Source organism: Engystomops pustulosus, chromosome 3, assembly GCF_040894005.1.
Source record: "Engystomops pustulosus chromosome 3, aEngPut4.maternal, whole genome shotgun sequence".
Taxonomy (NCBI): domain Eukaryota; kingdom Metazoa; phylum Chordata; class Amphibia; order Anura; family Leptodactylidae; genus Engystomops; species Engystomops pustulosus.
The window spans coordinates 160105014-160125255 of NC_092413.1; the positions used below are offsets into that span (position 1 = coordinate 160105014).

Here is a 20242-nt window from a genome sequence, read left to right on the forward strand (position 1 = left end):
GTTACATACTATTTTAAGAACAATTTTCACAAAATTAGTTAAATAAATTTGCATGTTGAAGTTTCAGAGCCATCTACTGGCATTTTCCTTTCGTGGGGAAAATATACTTGTATATCACGGCTAAATAGGATGTGATAAAATTATTCTAAAGCTTAATTATCATCAATCAAAAAAGAAATTTGGATTCTTCAAGTTAAAAAAACCTTACAGTTTGCCATTTCCAAAAATCGGATGTAACATCAGACCAAACAATGATAAATTCTTTAAAAGATACAGAATGAATTAGAATAATTTCTTATTTAAACTATGGTTCATGACAATTTTCCTCAATAAATATGGCCATTATGTACATCTTGCAAAATAAGCAATTAATCCCATTTCTGACTTTTCCTCCTGAGGTCTTTCATGACACTCATGAAAAAAGTTACCAATCTGATCACAATTAAAAAAATCTCAAATATCATTAAATGTTTATTTAAAATTCCTGCCCTGCACCGGATCTACTCTACAAGCCGTCACTGCTTTTTGTATGCCTTTCCTGTCCAATATACACTAGTACAATCCTTGATTTATCCCTCCTTAAATTCATGCATTGTAGGCATCCATACAGAATTTTGGTTTAGAAAAGTTTCATCTTTTGCATTTCAAAAGGAAAAAATTAATGATAGAAATTTAGAATGTATGCACATGGATTATGTATATAGGATATAATCTATTTAAGACAACCACCAAACAATTGATGAAGGTTGTCTTTAAAAAGAGTAGCCCTCTAAAAACTTTATTCATAAGTACAGGCAGTCCCGAGTTACATACAAGATAGGTTCTGTAGGTTTGTTCTCAAGTAGAATTTGTATGCAAGTCAGAACCAATTTTTTTTTTTTTGGTTTCTGTTTCAATTAGATTTTAAACATGTTGGATTGTCATAAGAACCACGACTAGCAGTAAAGCTTAATTATAGACACCTTTAATAACTGTTATAGCTGTTTATTGTAGCCTAGGGCTAAAGTACAGTAAATTACCAATTACCATAGGTCTGTTTGTAACTAGGGGTCATCTGTAAGTCAGGTGTTCTTTAGTTGGGGACCGCCTGTATCATGACATGACTGGCTGAAATGACAATTTAGAATATGCCAACCTAGCCTAATACAAAGTGATTTGAGCTACATGATTACTAGAGATGAGCGAACATGCTCGTCCGAGCTTGATGCTCGGTCGAGCATTAGGGTACTCGAAACTGCTCGTTACTCGGACGAATACTTCGCCCGCTCGAGAAAATGGCAGCTCCCGCCGTTTTGCTTTTTGGCGGCCAGAAACAGAGCCAATCACAAGCCAGGAGACTCTGCACTCCACCCAGCATGACGTGGTACCCTTACACGTCGATAGCAGTGGTTGGCTGGCCAGATCAGGTGACCCTGGGATAGACTAGCCGCTGGCCGCGCTGCTCGGATCATTCTGTCTCTGGATGCCGCTAGGGAGAGAGCTGCTGCTGGTCAGGGAAAGCGTTAGGGTGTTCTATTAGCTTACTGTTAGGCAGGAGTGATTCTCAAAGAACCCAACAGCCCTTCTTAGGGCTACAATAACGTTCTACTTTTTTTATTTTAATTTGCATCTTTTACCATTTTGTGAGGAATTAGCAGGGGGACTTGCTACCGTTGTGTTTAGCTCTTAGTGGCACACATATCCATAGCAAAGACCGAAGTGGGAAAATTCAGTAGGGGTTGGATTTCTATTAGGCAATAACTCAGTGTCATCTCATCTGGCATAGTAGTGTGCTTCCTTTGATACTTGGCTAGAAAATAGCCATAGGAGAATACAAACAGCTTCTTGAAGCCTACAGTAGCGTTCTATATATTTGATTTCTGGTTGATCTGCTGGTGGCTTTAGTTTCTGCAGTGCATGTACTTGCCAATTCTGAGCAATTTGTAGTGAGACTTGCGACCGCTGTGTTCTGCGCTTAGTGGCGCACATATCCATAGCAAAGGCTGAAGTGGGAAAATTCAGTAGGGGTTGGATTTCTATTAGGCACTAACTCAGTGTCATCTCATCTGGCATAGTAGTGTGCTTCCTTTGATACTTGGCTAGAAAATAGCCATAGGAGAATACAAACAGCTTCTTGAAGCCTACAGTAGCGTTCTATATATTTGATTTCTGGTTGATCTGCTGGTGGCTTTAGTTTCTGCAGTGCATGTACTTGCCAATTCTGAGCAATTTGTAGTGAGACTTGCGACCGCTGTGTTCTGCGCTTAGTGGCGCACATATCCATAGCAAAGGCTGAAGTGGCAAAATTCAGTAGGGGTTGGATTTCTATTAGGCAATAACTCAGTGTCATCTCATCTGGCATAGTAGTGTGCTTCCTTTGATACTTGGCTAGAAAATAGCCATAGGAGAATACAAACAGCTTCTTGAAGCCTACAGTAGCGTTCTATATATTTGATTTCTGGTTGATCTGCTGGTGGCTTTAGTTTCTGCAGTGCATGTACTTGCCAATTCTGAGCAATTTGTAGTGAGACTTGCGACCGCTGTGTTCTGCGCTTAGTGGCGCACATATCCATAGCAAAGGCTGAAGTGGGAAAATTCAGTAGGGGTTGGATTTCTATTAGGCACTAACTCAGTGTCATCTCATCTGGCATAGTAGTGTGCTTCCTTTGATACTTGGCTAGAAAATAGCCATAGGAGAATACAAACAGCTTCTTGAAGCCTACAGTAGCGTTCTATATATTTGATTTCTGGTTGATCTGCTGGTGGCTTTAGTTTCTGCAGTGCATGTACTTGCCAATTCTGAGCAATTTGTAGTGAGACTTGCGACCGCTGTGTTCTGCGCTTAGTGGCGCACATATCCATAGCAAAGGCTGAAGTGGGAAAATTCAGTAGGGGTTGGATTTCTATTAGGCACTAACTCAGTGTCATCTCATCTGGCATAGTAGTGTGCTTCCTTTGATACTTGGCTAGAAAATAGCCATAGGAGAATACAAACAGCTTCTTGAAGCCTACAGTAGCGTTCTATATATTTGATTTCTGGTTGATCTGCTGGTGGCTTTAGTTTCTGCAGTGCATGTACTTGCCAATTCTGAGCAATTTGTAGTGAGACTTGCGACCGCTGTGTTCTGCGCTTAGTGGCGCACATATCCATAGCAAAGGCTGAAGTGGGAAAATTCAGTAGGGGTTGGATTTCTATTAGGCACTAACTCAGTGTCATCTCATCTGGCATAGTAGTGTGCTTCCTTTGATACTTGGCTAGAAAATAGCCATAGGAGAATACAAATAGCTTCTTGAAGCCTACAGTAGCGTTCTATATATTTGATTTCTGGTTGATCTGCTGGTGGCTGTAGTTTCTGCAGTGCATGTACTTGCCAATTCTGAGCAATTTGTAGTGAGACTTGCGACCGCTGTGTTCTGCGCTTAGTGGCGCACATATCCATAGCAAAGGCTGAAGTGGGAAAATTCAGTAGGGGTTGGATTTCTATTAGGCACTAACTCAGTGTCATCTCATCTGGCATAGTAGTGTGCTTCCTTTGATACTTGGCTAGAAAATAGCCATAGCAATAGGATAGGATTGTTTGGTTCTAAAAACTCAAAAAAAAACAAAAAACACAAAAAAAAACAAAAAACACAAAAAAACACAAAAAAAAACAAAAAAAAGTAAAAAAAAAAAAAAGTTATAACTCTCATTTTAAAAATGTTTAACCCCAGGGCTAGGGGTAGAGGACGAGGGCGGGGACGTGGGCGTCCAACTACTGCAGGGGTCAGAGGCCGTGGTCCTGGGCGGGGTGAGACACCACCTGCTGATGAGGGAGCAGGGGAACGCCGCAGAGCTACACTCCCTAGGTTCATGTCTGAAGTTACTGGGACTCGTGGTAGAGCACTGTTGAGGCCAGAACAGTGCGAACAGGTGATGTCGTGGATTGCTGACAATGCTTCGAGCAATTTGTCCACCACCAGTCAGTCTTCCACGCAGTCCACCCATGTCACCGAAATCCCCACTCCTCCAGCTCCTGCACCTCAGCCTCCTCCCCCCCAGTCTGCCCCCTCCCAGGAAAATTTGCCATTTGAACCGGCATACTCTGAGGAACTGTTTTCTGGACCCTTCCCACAGTCACAAACCACTTGTCCGGTTGCTGCTGAGCAATTTTCCGATGCCCAGGTTTTCCACCAGTCACAGTCTGTGGGTGATGATGACCTTCTTGACGTAGTGGAAGTGTGTAAAGAGGTGTCCGACGATGAGGAGACACGGTTGTCAGACAGTGGGGAAGTTGTTGTCAGGGCAGGAAGTCCGAGGGGGGAGCAGACTGAGGGATCGGAGGATGATGAGGTGACAGACCCAAGCTGGGTTGAGAGGCCGGGTGAACACAGTGCTTCTGAGACGGAGGAGAGTCCTCGACCTGAACAGGTTGGAAGAGGCAGTGGTGGGGCCAGACGGAGAGGCAGGGCCAGAGCTGGTGCATCAGCGCCACTGTCAACTAGTGAAGCTCCCGTGGTGAGGGCTCTTGCGGCGAGGGCTAGATCTTCAGAAGTGTGGAGGTTCTTTAAGGAAACACCGGATGACCGACGGACTGTGGTGTGCAACATTTGCCAAACCAGGCTCAGCAGGGGTTCCACCACTACTAGCTTAACTACCACCAGTATGCGCAGGCATATGAATGCTAAGCACCCCACTCAGTGGCAACAAGCCCGTTCACCTCCGGCCGTGCACACCACTGCTCCTTCCCCTGTGTCAGCTGCTAGTCAGCCCCCTGCCCAGGACCCTGGCCCAAAAACCCCATCGTCGCCTCCACGATCCTCCACAGCATCCACCAGCGTTCAGCTCTCCATACCCCAGACGCTGGAGCGGAAACGCAAATATAGTGCAACCCACCCGCACGCCCAAGCCCTTAATGTGCACATCTCCAGATTGCTTAGCCTGGAGATGCTGCCCTATAGGCTAGTAGAGACCGAGGCCTTTCGCAACCTCATGGCGGCGGCCGCCCCTCGGTATTCGGTCCCCAGCCGCCACTACTTTTCCCGATGTGCCGTCCCAGCCCTGCACCAGCACGTGTCAGACAACATCATCCGTGCCCTGACCAACGCCGTTTCTGACAAGGTCCACCTGACCACGGACACGTGGACGAGTGCTGCCGGGCAGGGCCACTATATATCGCTGACGGCACATTGGGTTAACTTGGTGGAGGCTGGGACTGAGACTGACCCTGGGGCTGCTCATATACTGCCGACGCCGAGGATTGCGGGGCCTACCTCGGTCCAGGTGTTTCAGGCCTACTATGCCTCCTCCTCCTCCCACCCCTCCTCCACCTCCTCCTCCGAACTACCATCCGTGGGCACGGCGCCATCAGTCGGTAGCTCTAGGCACAGCAGCAGTGCCGTCGCTAAGCGACAGCAGGCGGTGCTCAAACTGCTGAGCCTAGGCGACAAAAGGCACACCGCCCAAGAGCTATTACAGGGCATCACGGCGCAGACTGATCTGTGGCTGGCACCGCTGAACCTCAAGCCGGGAATGGTTGTGTGTGACAACGGCCGTAACCTGGTGGCGGCTCTGCAACTCGGCAGACTGACACATGTGCCATGCCTGGCCCATGTGTTAAATCTGATAGTGCAGCGTTTCCTCAAGACATACCCCAATCTGTCTGATTTGCTCACGAAGGTGCGCCGCATCTGTGCGCATTTCAGGAAGTCCAGCCCAGATGCTGCCACTCTCAGGGCAGCGCAGCGCCGCCTCCAACTGCCCGCTCACCGACTGTTGTGCGACGTGCCCACGAGGTGGAATTCAACACTGACCATGTTATCCAGAGTTTACCAGCAGCGCAGAGCGATTGTAGACTGCCAGATGTCAACTTCCACCAGAACTGGTAGTCAGGTCAGTCAGCTTCCTCAAGTCTACAATGAGGAGTGGACGTGGATGTCTGATATCTGTCAGGTGCTGAGTAACTTTGAGGAGTCAACACAGATGGTCAGTGGCGATGCCGCCATCATCAGCCTCACCATCCCGCTGCTTGGCCTGTTGAAAAACTCTCTGGTCAGCATGAAGTCGGAAGCTTTGCGCTCGTCACAAGAGACGGGGGAAGAATATTCCCTTGTTGATAGCCAAAGCACCCTGAGGTCTGTTTCTCAGCGCATATCGGAGGAGGTGGAGGTGGAGGAGGAGGATGAGGAGGAAGAGGAGGAGAATGTTGGCGAGACACAAGAGGGGACCATTGTTGAGTCCTTCACTGTTCAGCGTGTATGGGCAGAAGAAGAGGAGTTGGAGGAGTTGGAGGAGGAGGAAATGGACAGTCAGGCCAGTGAGGGGAGTGAATTCTTACGCGTTGGTACTCTGGCGCATATGGCAGATTTCATGCTAGGCTGCCTATCCCGTGACCCTCGCGTTCAAAGAATTTATTCCAGCACCGATTACTGGGTGTTCACTCTCCTGGACCCACGGTACAAGCAAAATCTTGCCACTCTCATCCCTGCAGAGGAAAGGAGTGTGAGAATGCATGAATACCAGCAGGCCCTGGTGCACAAGCTGAAACAGTATTTCCCTTCTGACAGCGCTAGCGGCAGAGTGCGTAGTTCTGCGGGACAAGTAGCGAGGGAGAGTAGGCGAGCAGGCAGCTTGTCCAGCACTGGCAAGGGTACGCTTTACAAGGCTTTTGCCAGCTTTATGTCACCCCAGCAAGACACTGTCACCTGTCCCCAGTCTCGGCAGAGTAGGGCTGATCTTTACAGAAAGATGGTGAGGGAGTACGTAGCTGACCATACCATCGTCCTAAATGATCACACAGCTCCCTACAACTACTGGGTTTCAAAGCTGGACATGTGGCACGAACTGGCGCTGTACGCCTTGGAGGTTCTTGCCTGCCCTGCCGCTAGCGTCTTGTCCGAGCGGGTTTTCAGTGCAGCTGGTGGCATCATCACCGATAAGCGTACACGCCTGTCGACTGACAGCGCTGACAGGCTGACGCTTATTAAAATGAATAAAGGCTGGATTTCTCAGAATTTCCAATCTCCACCAGGTGAAGGAAGCTCAACCTGAATAATTGATCCACTCCTCCTCCTCCTCCTCATTTTCCTCCTTCTCCTCCTCTTTGTACAGTAAAGCAGAGGAAAATGGCTATTTTTTGACAGGGCCCACTGGCTCTTGCTATACTTCATGCATTTAATTTTTCTGGAGGGCCACCTACCCGGTCCTCTGTTTGAAACAATTTTTGTGAGTGCCACATACAGGCACTCAATCTATTCCATTTTTCTGGAGGGCCACCTACCCGGTCCTCTGGTTTGAACAATTTTTGGGACTGCCACATACAGGCACTCAATCTATTCCATTTTACTGGAGGGCCACCTACCTGCTCCTCTGGTTTGAAGAATTTTTGGGACTGCCACATACAGGCACTCAATCTATTCCATTTTACTGGAGGGCCACCTACCTGCTCCTCTGGTTTGAAGAATTTTTGGGACTGCCACATACAGGCACTCAATCTATTCCATTTTACTGGAGGGCCACCTACCTGCTCCTCTGGTTTGAACAATTTTTGGGACTGCCACATACAGGCACTCAATCTATTCCATTTTACTGGAGGGCCACCTACCTGCTCCTCTGGTTTGAAGAATTTTTGGGACTGCCACATACAGGCACTCAATCTATTCCATTTTACTGGAGGGCCACCTACCTGCTCCTCTGGTTTGAAAAATGTTTGGGACTGCCACATACAGGCACTATCCAAATTAAATTGTCTCCATAGCAGCCTCCACACGTTGTCTCCATTGCTACCTCCAAAAGTCGTCCATATAGCTGCCTCCATACATCGTCCCTTTATCAAACGAGGTGTGTCAGGCAGAAATTTGGGTTGTTTTCATGGATTCCACATCAAAGTTGTTAACTTTGTCGCCACCCTGCTGTGTTATCCACAAAATATACTGGCAAACTTTTACCATTTAGGGATATTATTTCAGCGCTTCTTGCGCATCTGTTTACATTCCCCTCACCCGGCATATCCTAAACTTATAAGAACGCTACTACACTTGATCTTATACAAAAGGTTCTTAGAAGTGCTGTTTGGGGAGTAGCCTAGAGACAGGGGCTTGGATTGGCGAAAGCTCGCCTGGCAGCGGAACGCCAGCTCCATGCGCATCATGCGCTTCTTGCGCATCTGTTTACATTCCCCTAACCCGCCATATCCCAAACTTATAAGAACGCTACTACACTTAACTTGGTGCAGGCTGGGACCGAGTCTGACCCTGGGGCTGGTCATATACTGCCGACGCAGAGAATTGCGGGGCCTACCTCGGTCCAGGTCTCAAAGGCCTACTATACCTCCTCCCACCCCTCCTCCACCTCCTCCTCCTCCGAATTACCATCCGTGGGCATGGCGCCATCAGTCGGTAGCTCTAGGCACAGCAGCAGTGCCGTCGCTAAGCGACAGCAGGCGGTGCTGAAACTGCTGAGCCTAGGCGATAAAAGGCACACCGCCCAAGAGCTATTACAGGGCATTCCACATCAAAGTTGTTAACTTTGTCGCCACCCTGCTGTGTAATCCACAAAATATACTTGCAAACTTTTACCATTTAGGGATATTATTTCAGCGCTTCTTGCGCATCTGTTTACATTCCCCTCACCCGCCATATCCTAAACTTATAAGAACGCTACTACACTTGATCTTATACAAAAGTGCTGTTTGGGGAGTAGCCTAGAGACAGGGGCTTGGATTGGCGAAAGCTCGTCTGGCAGCGGAGCGCCAGCTCCATGCCAAGATCCAACTAACATAGTTTTAACTGCAGCACCTTTAATCTACTACTAGTTCACTGCCTCCATACATGGTCCCCTTATCAAACGAGCTGTGTCAGGCAGAATTTTGGGTTGTTTTCATGGCTTCCATGTTAACTTTGTCGCCACCCTGCTGTGTAATCCACAAAATATACTGGCAAACTTTTATCATGTACCGATATTATTTGAGCACTTCTTGCTCACCTCCTTTGGTTCCTCTCTGCCACCCATTGGTTTGAAGCCTGAGTCCATTTAGGGTATGTCGCCATGACACTCTCTAGCCTGCTGCCGCTGCCTCTGCATGCCGTCCCCTATAGTGTCAGGGTCAATTATTGCATGTTTTAGATACTATCTAGCTTCATTCTGTCACTCTGTCATGGCCATGCTGTTGCCCATAATTTTGGCATAATGGTGCGTTTAAGCAGCCTCAGAGGCATCCATGCATGCTGCCCCTGCTGTTTCCTGTCCATTTCCGTGGTGTTTCCATCCTTTTCTGAGGTTCCCAGGTGTTTGGCCAAGCTTCCCTGTGCAGAGCCTTGGTCCCCTTGAAAAATGCTCGAGTCTCCCATTGACTTCAATGGGGTTCGTTATTCGAGACGAGCACTCGAGCATCGGGAAAAGTTCGTCTCGAATAACGAGTACCCGAGCATTTTAGTGTTCGCTCATCTCTAATGATTACCATATTTATTGATGAAAATTGTCATGTATTACTGTTTAAATGGGAAACAATATGTTAATAGTGTGTCTATAATGGAATGTGTTGTCTTTTTACTAATTAAACATTTCTATAATGTATAATATAAAATGTCAAATCTCCTCTATGAACCATATGAGCTAAGTAGAGTTCCTAAATTTTAATTGTTGGCTCATCACCTTGGATGTACTTGGTCATAGAATCCTGCAAACCATGATAGTAAAGAGGAACAGACACCATGAGGAAAATAAGAAGCCACTGATGTAGCAACTGGTTTAGACTATCCAGTGACTGTTGGTAATAATAATTCTATAGCGCATGTGGACACACATATACATACATTGTGTTAACATTGTAAATAGATTTTTAAATAATTATATTTACATTGTACTTTGATTTCATGGTGGTACGTATAGAAGTACATTTGGCCTTATTTACTAAGGTTCCGTGGTCACACTTTTGGCGGGTTTTCCAACGTTTTTGAGATTTGGCCACTGTGACAGGTATTTAATTGGGGATTTTGTCACATGGGTTCAGATTGTGGTGCGGCTGCCTGGCTTTTATGCAACAGAAATGGGGGGGGGGGGCATCGGACGATCCAACTGATTCGGACTGAGCGCGGGATTTAACTTTCAAATTGTGTTGCAAGATCAAGCACTCATATGCAGGGAAGAAGGTGGTGAACTCCAGCAGATCTGAGAGGGGAAGCAACACACTCATGACATCGGGCGCACAATCTTAGTGAAATGCGGCACAGTGCACGCAGTCGGAACAATGCACTTTGGGTGAACTCCTCAGACAGGTAAGTAAATGTGCCCCATTATACCTACTGCATATTATATGCTAAATAAATTGTAATTCACAAATCAGAAGGTAAATACTTATTTGGGCGCCGCCATCTTGGTGACAGTCGTCGCTCCCCATGACGTCATCGGTCGCTTGACAGCCTCAGGTCTTACCAAGACCCAAGGCTGTCTCGTTTTAACCATTTCATTACAATGTGGGATTTGCACCTTGTAATGAATTAGGAGGAAAATCCCCAGTAAAAATAAAAAAGTTAATATATAAATTAAAAAAACCCTAAAAATTCAAATCACCCCCTTTCCCTAGAACTGATATAAATAAACAGTAAAAATAAAATAAAACATTAGATATAGCCAGGTCCAAAAATGCCAGATCAATATATAACTGTTTTTCACTGTGTTTAACCCCGTAACATAAAGTCGAAAATGGCACTTTGTTGCCATTTTGAAAAATATTAAATATTCTATAAAAAGTTATCAAAAGGTTGTACAGTCCTAAAAATGATCATTGAAAATGTCATCAAAATTTGCACAAAATGACACCACCAACAGCTCTGTAAAAAGAAATATGAAAAAGTTATTGGTGCCAGAAGATAAAAATTTTTTAAAAAAATTGTACAAGAGGTTTTAATTTTTGTAAATATATGAAAACATTCTAAAACCTATACAAATTTTGGTATCCCCATGATTGCACCGACCAGAAGAATAAAGTAGAAATGTCATTTGGGCGAACAGTGAAAGCTGTAAAATCCAAGCCCTCAAGAAAATGGCGCAAATGCGTTTTTACCACATTTGGATTTTTTTTCCCACTTCCCAGTACACGACACGAAAATTAAATACCTTCCCTATGAATTGCAATGTGTTACACATAAAACAAGCCATCACAAAGCTATTTATGTGTAAAAATTAAAAAATTACAGATTTTTGGATGTGTGAAAAATGGAGATGAAAAAACAAAACAGGGCCAGGTCGTTAGGGGTTAAGTATCTATATACAGATTGTAGGATTCATTTTGTTATAATTTGTTCACCCTCAGGCATGTTTCCCATAAGGCCAAATAATAACTAGTTTCCACAAGAATGTTTTGGGTATAGGAACCTATGTATACCTTTATAATGGCAATCTAAAAAATATAGAAGACTAAATGACAGCGATGAAGGCAATTTTGACTGTGAAATTGGACTTTAAAGTCTATGAATCCTTCTGGTTTCTGTTTTGTATGTGTGTATGTGTCTTTAAAGAAATTTGGATGACGAATAATGAAAATTTACCCATCCAACTCAAAGTAAATCGACAAAATTAAACATTCAAAAGGCATGTATGTGTGTCTTATCTGCATAATTTATTTAATCATGTATAAAAGATCTTGGTCCTATTAAAAGGAGCAGTTAAATTAATATTTAACAAAATTCTAAATAGTTCCAAATTTTCTCTTTACAAAAATTTAAAAAGAAGGGCATTTGTTTCCTTATTTCTATAGTCAAAAATAGCGATGGGTTATCTTCTAAGAAATGTTTAATTTTTTTAAATGCAACTAATAACTAACTCTAATAAGTTTTAGAAATTGTATCAGATTTCTCTGTATAAACATTTTAGATCTAGAAAGTGGAGTGTTAGGTCATAAGATTGAATGATATCATAATCATTATTATTTGCAATGGTTAATCCATCTGCTTGCCAAGTATTTACAGTAGTAGTGGCACCGGTTTCATAACATTATCCCTTTTAGAAGAGGCAAAATACTGCACTAATGATAGATTAGATGATGTACTCATAGACAAGCAGACAATGGGCAGTAAAGACAGACAATGAAGATGTCACATCAATATTTACTTAAGAGTAGTAGATTCTTGGAACAAATTCCAGATATAAATTAAATAAAAGAAGACCAGGCTAGATTTTTTTCAGACACTATTGCCTATGTTCTAGCTTTCTATATTAAATATTTTTCTGTTCCTAAAGGGAATAAATCCTTCATTACTCGGCTTCTAATCCAAAATCCAACAGTTAGCTAAATTATTGGTTACTTCCAAGTTCCAAATCTGTTTCTCAGCATTCACAATGACGTTCTGATCCTTGATTTGCCAGACATGTTATACATAAAATCGTTATAAGTCTTATAAACAGAAAAACATCTCTTTCAATGAAGGAGAAGAACTGTGCAAAAATGCTAAAGATTTATATCTTGTTAGTATACTTTATATTCTAATAATATTGTGTAAGCATTTTCTCCTGCATTGTAAGCAATTCAATTATTTTGTTTCTGAAATAAATTAAGAAAAGGTTATTGACTTCAATCAGCTTTTATTTCTAGGGAATTGTAGTTCAATTTTACTTAATTAGTATTGGACATTTTGAGTTTCTCAGCAGTGATGGGGAAAACACTTAAATACATATATGGTTTGGGAATAAAGATAGCCCTGGAAGTCAAACTGATGTTCTACAACTGATTTGCCAACCTATGAAACACATTTTTATTAGTTAGGAAGTTAGGACTAACTAAAGTTAAGAAACAAACACATAAAAAAGAGTTGAAAATGGCTTTGCCAAAACACAGTCTTGACCTCACCTCACCACAGTTACCAAATCTAAAAGCAGTGGATTTATTTTTTACTTTTTTTGATAATGGCCATACAGGCCAAAACGTTATGCGCTATTGCTATATTTTCGCAACTTGAAGATATTTAAGGCATATTGAAACTTACCAGAGTGCTTGATCCTAATTTATATACATATATATTACAGTCGCCTGGTAAACTAATGATTACATACTTTTTACAAATAAAATAAAAAAATACAGAAAAATAAAAACTGAATATCTAAAAATAATCAGTAAGAGGTAAGTAAGGTATGAGCCTTTCATTATATATCATAAAGAATGACAGCACTCCAAATAGAAAAAATATTAAGTCTATTTTCTATTCCAAAGTTTCCATGTAACATAACAGCTCCTACAACAAAAACAGGAGCCTTTCTTAAGACATTGACATTTATTTTTCTGTAAGTGGCTATACATCCACTTATATTATATTTGCTGTACTTTCCTACTCTTTAATATATATACGTTTATATATTTTTTCAGTTCTAGTGAATTGAATATTGCCCTTCTCCTGTAAAGTTATATTTTTTTTGTCCTTTAAGATGCGGACTTCAGTACAGTAAACCATTGTATCATGTATTTGAATGCAAGATAAAGCCAATAATAAAGGGTTATTTTAGTCAGTGGCTTCATGAGAAAGACATGTGGGATGTAATACAAAGAGTTTATAGCTGATCATTTTTTTTCCAAATAAACATAGATGTTATCTGACGGCTGATCCCAGGGGAATGTAGTTTATATCATACAACCATCATATGAAAGTGATTGTTATAACTGGAACATTGTTATCTCAGCACTCTGTGGAATCTCAAAACTCTATTGAAACTAAAGAAACAAAGCTGGTTCTCAATTTTCGAAAGGTCAACATAAGGTTATTACTGCAGTGGTCAGCAAGAGTTGGCACTGTAAATCTTCTCAAAATAGCTCACCTTTTAAATACAATCTATAGAAAAGCTTCTGCTTATAACAGAGATAAACGTACCATTGCCTTTAATGCCTTTTCAGCTACTGAAATGCAGAGGAAGTATAGTATCATGGAGGTGCATCTATTTAAGTAGTTATTGCATTGTTGCAGTCTGCTTTCTTGTTCACATAAAAACTGCCTGTTTAATGATGCAGCGGCATTTAAATTACTGTGGCCATGTGTCACAATTTTCAAGAGGGTCATCGCTCCTGATGACAGAAGGTTAGTGCTGACGCATGTGGTCATTGAGATTTAAATCCCGATGGTGACTTTGCCCAGTATTTAAAGAGTTAATGCACATGTTTGTTGCCAAAGTTCGGGTCCACTCAATACTCCCTATGATCCTGGACTCCTCCTTCAAGGCTTCATGTTTTTTTGTAATTGTTGAGCTGACAGATTTCCTTTATACACAATAATATTGGCATTTAACTTAAGACTGTGTTTAAATGGGTGGAGATAAAATTACCCATTAGCTCTACAGATCTGCTGTATGCCAATGGAGTCCTTCTACCCACTGTGGTGTAGAAATCACAGTAATTAGATATATGACTTAAAGGGCAAAAATAATAATTTCATAAAATAAAGGTTACTTTTTGCAACAAAAATGTACTTCTTTTTGCATTTATTCAATACTAATATTCATTACAAGAATTCTAGGGGACACCAATCTGTTTTAGGTCTCTTGTACAAAAAAGTACATTTTGTGGGCTAGAAATGACTGCCCATACCTTAAACTTGGGCTGGAATAGGACAAAGTTTTTCTTCTCGGTTAGTCAACCTACAAACAGCATCTGTGGAAGCCATGTCATTGTGTATGAGACCATTAACCCCTTTCCGCCGCAGCCCATTTTCGTTTTTGCGTTTTCATTTTTCACTCCCCACATGCAAAAATCTGTAACTCTTATTTTTAGATGTACAGAGCTGTGTGATGGCTTATTTTCTGCGTAACAAATTGCACTTCAAAATGGTGGTATTTAATATTCCATGCCGTGTACTCGGAAGCGGGAAAAAAATTCAAATGCAGTGAAATTGGTAAATAAAACCGCATTTTTGCCATATTCTTGTGGGCTTGGATTTTACGGATTTCACTGTGCACCACAAATGACATGTCTACTTTATTCTTTATGTACGATTACGAGGATACCAAATTTGTATAGGTTTTATAATGTTTTCATACATTTAAAAAATTAAAACCTCCTGTACAAAAATTTTTTGGGGGATTTTGCCATCTTCTGGCGCTAATAACTTTTTCATACTTTTGTGTGAGGAGCTGTTGGTGGTGTCGTTTTTTTGCAGATTTTGATGATGTTTACAATGATATCATTTTTAAGACTGTACGACCTTTTGATCACTTTTTATAGAATTTTTAATTTTATTTTTTAAATGGCAAAAATGTGCCATTTTCGACCTTGGGCACGATTTTAAATTGCAGTGAAAAACCATTATCACATTTTGATACATCGGGCATTTTCGGACGCGGTGATACCTAATGTGTTTATGATTTACTATTAATTTATATTTATATCAGTTCTAGGGAAAGGGTGGTGATTTGAATTTTTAGGTTTTTTTATTATAATTTTTTTTAACTTTTTTTATATTTATTTTTACTATTTTTCAGACTCCCTCGGGTACTTTAACCCTAGGGTGTCTATACAATCCTATCATATACTGCCATATTACAGTATGGCAGTATATTTGTATTTTACTTCTCATACATTACAATGTGCTGATAGCACATTGTAATAAATGGGTTAACCCGAAGTAGCTTCGGGTCTCCGTGAGACTCGAAGATACCATGGCGATGGATTGCCGCTCCCCGATGACGTCACGGGGAGCGACGATCCTCAGAAAGATGGCGGAGCCCAATATGCAGCAAAGACTTACCGGCTATGGAGAGGGCTCGGCCCGCGAGCCCTCGCCATGCACCGGGACCCGACATGTGACATACTATTAAGTCACATGTCGGTAAGGGGTTAAACTACATAAAAATCATAATAATTACCAAGACAGAGGCAAGCATAAGTTCTGCAAACACAGTAGTGTGCAAGAGGCCTTAATTATTTGATCGCTATTCAGCTGAGCCCCTGTGTGACGACCATATGACCAGGAATGTTTTATAGCCATTTGATATAAACAATGAAGCTGCTTTTCAATTACAAATTTGGAAACCATAAAAAATGTGCGAAATTATTAAAAACTGTATTATTTCAAATTCCTGCACTCTCGTCATTGATCTATTGTTTTCAACAGAGAGACAAGTGCATATTCTCTCAGCTTCCTTTGGCAAGAGGCTACCATCCATAATATCTGAAATATAATGCATATTTTGTCACTAGGAGATATATCAAAATAGTGAAGACAGTGGATTAACCATATTCAAACATCTTTGCGTTTAGCCATACTATATATTTTGCCATCAATTTTGGTTTGTGATTTTATTACAGTATTTTATACAGTATATATCATTTTATACAGTATTAGGCTACATTTACACTACAGTATGGGGGACGTATATACACTTCTATGGGCTGACGGGGCCCTATGGGAGCGGTACGGTGCAGCACATGTGCGGCACCGTACCGCTCCGTAGCCCGGGAAAAGATAGGACATGTCCTATCTTTTCCCGTATTACGGCGCCGCGACCATACATCGCTATGGAGAGGGGCGGGGTGAGCTGTGCTCACCTCCTCCTCCTCTCCCCGCGCTGCCGTGAGCCCGCCGTGCTACGGTGCGGCGGGCTCACGGCAGTGTGCATGTAGCCTAAGGCTACATTCACACGACCGTATGATTTCTCCAGTCCTGTATTTACGTATGCAGCACGTATTTAACCCGTATTTTATGCATGCCCATAGACTTTTAGGGCATACAGAACTGAAATACGAGAGAAAATAGGACATGCTCTATATTTTTATATGGCCAGTATACGGTACGTACACTCCAGTGTCAAAAACGGCAATGTAAATGGTTGGACGTATTGTCCATTGAAATGAATGTGGCCGTATGTAACCCGTAAAAAAACGGTACGTATACGGCCGTTTTCATACGTCCGTGTGAATGTAGCCTTTACTCACACACATATTTATTGAAGCCCCTGCTCTAGGTGTTTGTCTGACGTTAAAAAATTTTTTTCGTGTAAACATATATTTAGAAAGTGCCCACAACGATCGTTTTGCGGCTCACTATACCTAAAGAGAAACAAAATTCAGCACTGAAAGGAGACTTCCAGTGCACGGTCAGACTACACTCCATATTTATCATGCAGTGTCCAAAAGAATTCTGTTGCTAACTCAATGTTAGGTGCAACAAAAAAAGGATTGAGCAGCTGTTGGAGCAGTGCAGGGGGCACCATATTCATGAAAACGTGTGCCAAAAGTCATGAATCTAGCGCCTACTGCACGCTACACAGGAAAACTGCACATAGTGTGGTTTCCACAGTTTTTGATAAATGTGGGCCATTATGTCCTGCTTACAATAGGTCCATACAATAGGTCTTTAAAATATAAGATTTACATTTTTTTTCAATACTATTCTGGTGGTCATCATGTAGAAGCATGATTGAAAGATTGACATTATTGTGTATGATGGTACACTATTTCTAGTTCTATATACTAACCTTATATTTTAGTGGTAAGAATCCTAGTTTTAATAAAGCAATTGAAGTTTTGTAGATTTTCTTTAGCTTTGTTACCCTCAGCAGATCTTCCACTGTTGCATATTGCACATCAATAACTTCACCCTGAAAGAAAGAAGTAAATGTAAGTTTTAAGCGTAAGATTTGTTACAGGCATCAGGACATTGTTTAAGTGCATATATAATACATATTGGATTATTTTATAATGGATTTTTTTAAAAGTCATTTTTCAACATCTGAATTTCAGATAATGTTTCTAATAAAGATGGGATTAAAATATCATATCTGTAAGTTACTGTCTTACTGGAGATTTAAAAATCTAATAATTTGAAGCACAGAGAGGCCAAGGACAGAAAGCAATGAACGTGTTGTTGGACCTTGTGAGGCTGACCACTTTAACCTATAGCTAAACAAGACTAGCTCTTCCTCTTCTGTATTCATTTTTGAGCCAAACCTTTTCCAATGTTTCATTTAAAAATTGCTAACAATAATGCAATTCAGAACCTATGGGATTATATTAATCTCCCACCCTTGAGGCTTACTGGTTTCAACTGTACTCATTTTACTGTGGAAAATGGCACACTCTTACCAGCTTCAGAGAGCAGCATTACAATGTCTATTTCTTTTCTTCTTGGGTTGAACATTTTGCACATTTTGGACTAAAGTGGGTTTATCTCTGGACGCAGAACCAAGGAGTAATGGTTAGAAATGCTGATCTTGTTTTCACTTGGATATAATTGTATATGTAGATGAACAAGGCATCTTCAGATATTTGGAAATAGCACTAAAGGATGAACCAGATTTGTGCAAGTCCACACTTCTCTTCTTGATATATTTGCTGATTTCTTTGGACTTTCCTAAGATGCTACAAAGAAGCAGTTTGTTTCAGATGTGCTTTAAAATATATCCACAGATGTGTCTCTAACAGAAGTTGTCAATAATCAGGAGCTTCCAAATTCATGACATCATCATATGGGCTGCCAAAAATTGTTATGTAAACCTTTGACTTTGTAGAATACCATATAAAATTACTCTGGCATTTGCCAAATATAATTTTGGCAATCCTAATTGACCTAAAATGGAAAGATTTATTCTGATTTCATGTCAGATAGGCAGAAAACATTCATGTGTCTTTTTATATGATGTACTTAACCTTCTGTTTTCAACTCTATGTGGGGAAATGTGCTCTGCTGCTGGAATGAAATCTATACCAGGAAAGACCTGGTGATAATTTCAGATGTGGTCTCTGCCTGTTTTCTGCTGGAGACTATAGTAAACTCAGTGGGTCGGAGTCTCAATGGCACAACCTGGCCACTACTCCATTATGCCTACTTTAAAAAAAAAAAAAAATGAATGAGGCTTTTTCATGCCAGTTTTCTGACATTGTAAATGTCCACATATGCAATAATATTTAGACATATTCAATGAAGAGGAAGAATAAACCATCTGCCGTTACAGGGTCTATATGTGCAGTCTCTTTGGCAATGTGTTTACATTATCTAATATAATATGTATGTAATAGTTTTAGAACCAAGATAAAAACACAGCATTGTGAAAGTTAACTAAGCATAACTATTAAACAACAAGTGATTATAGCAGCACAACAGCTTAGCAATGTTTCAGTATCTCTTCCCATTGCAGCATTCTTGGGTTAAAATATTAAGTTGAACCTCACATGGTGTTCTGCCACCTGCTATGACTAATGAGCACAGAGATTATAGGTAAATGAGTTGAGCTCTGTGAACTGCTAAAAATATATTGATAAATCAAACCCTTGTCCAGCTAATAATACTAAGGCAATAATATTTCTGTAATGGCTGTGATAAGGGTCTATTGCATGCAGAGAATTTCTGATGATATTGAGGAAAGATTGCGTATATAAGGAGGTAGATCATCTCCTTATATCGCCCAATTAACACTAATGGTCAATTGTGAAAGAGTGATGATAAGGAACTTTATAGAATATAATTTTCTTCATTACATTAAAAGGGTGTTCTCATGTTTAATATTTACATCATATCTACAGGATGCACCATAGATAAATTATAGATGCAGATCCCATTTCCCTAGCTTTGGCTTTTTTTTTACGCATACATGTGTGAATCATATTAGGCAGTGTGTTTGCTCAGCACTGGCATCTTAATGACGGTGTTCCCCTATTCCATAAAATATAATATATTTATTGATCTATAATGTGTGCTGTGATAGGAAAATGAGATTGTGAGCCCTACGTGGGACAGAAAGTAACGTATATGATAGCAATTCTCTACAGCACTGCAGAATGTGCACATCATGAAATAAATATTGTTAACGGCTTATTAAATGATATTACTTTCGGCAAAGAGGTTTTTATTACGCTAATTAGTGTTATTACTTTTATAAAACTGGAACACATTATTTTTCATGTGTCTTGAATAGAACACTTTATTTTTAATGGCACCTTCATACTTGCCGCTTCAATCCAAATATACTATCATTGCAATGAAATCCACGAATATATAAATATATTTTATTTAAATGACAGTGATAAATAGCCACATTACCTCCAGACTTCCATTGGCAGAGAAGGCAGCATATGTGTACAGATATTCTTGACTTTTGGTCTCTTCATCACACTGCTGTCCGCTTGGATAATAGCACTGGCCATTGTTGAGAGTGATTGTATTTGGAGAAGAGCCTGGTAGGTCAAGTAAGACTGAATAATTTAATAACTGAACTTCTTTTAATCCTATTGAAGTCCATAGAAGTGCAATATTTTTTGCTGGGTCTGTTTTATTGACAGAAATCTGTGTGAAATATCTGCAAGGCAAAAAGAGA

General features: G+C 41.0%; 1 protein-coding gene across 5 annotated transcripts in view; it reads right to left on the bottom strand.

Moving 5' to 3' along the window:
- The window catches only part of NAALADL2 (N-acetylated alpha-linked acidic dipeptidase like 2), a 509493-nt gene that overhangs the window by 260458 nt on the left and 228793 nt on the right, over nucleotides 1-20242 (bottom strand). For all 5 annotated transcript variants that reach the window (XM_072142777.1, XM_072142778.1, XM_072142776.1 and 2 more), the window contains exons 3-4: nucleotides 19969-20224; nucleotides 17408-17530 (exon numbers count right to left, since the gene is read on the bottom strand). In XM_072142777.1, the coding sequence (XP_071998878.1) occupies nucleotides 17408-17530; nucleotides 19969-20224 (379 nt within the window). The remainder of the gene's footprint in view (nucleotides 1-17407; nucleotides 17531-19968; nucleotides 20225-20242) is intronic.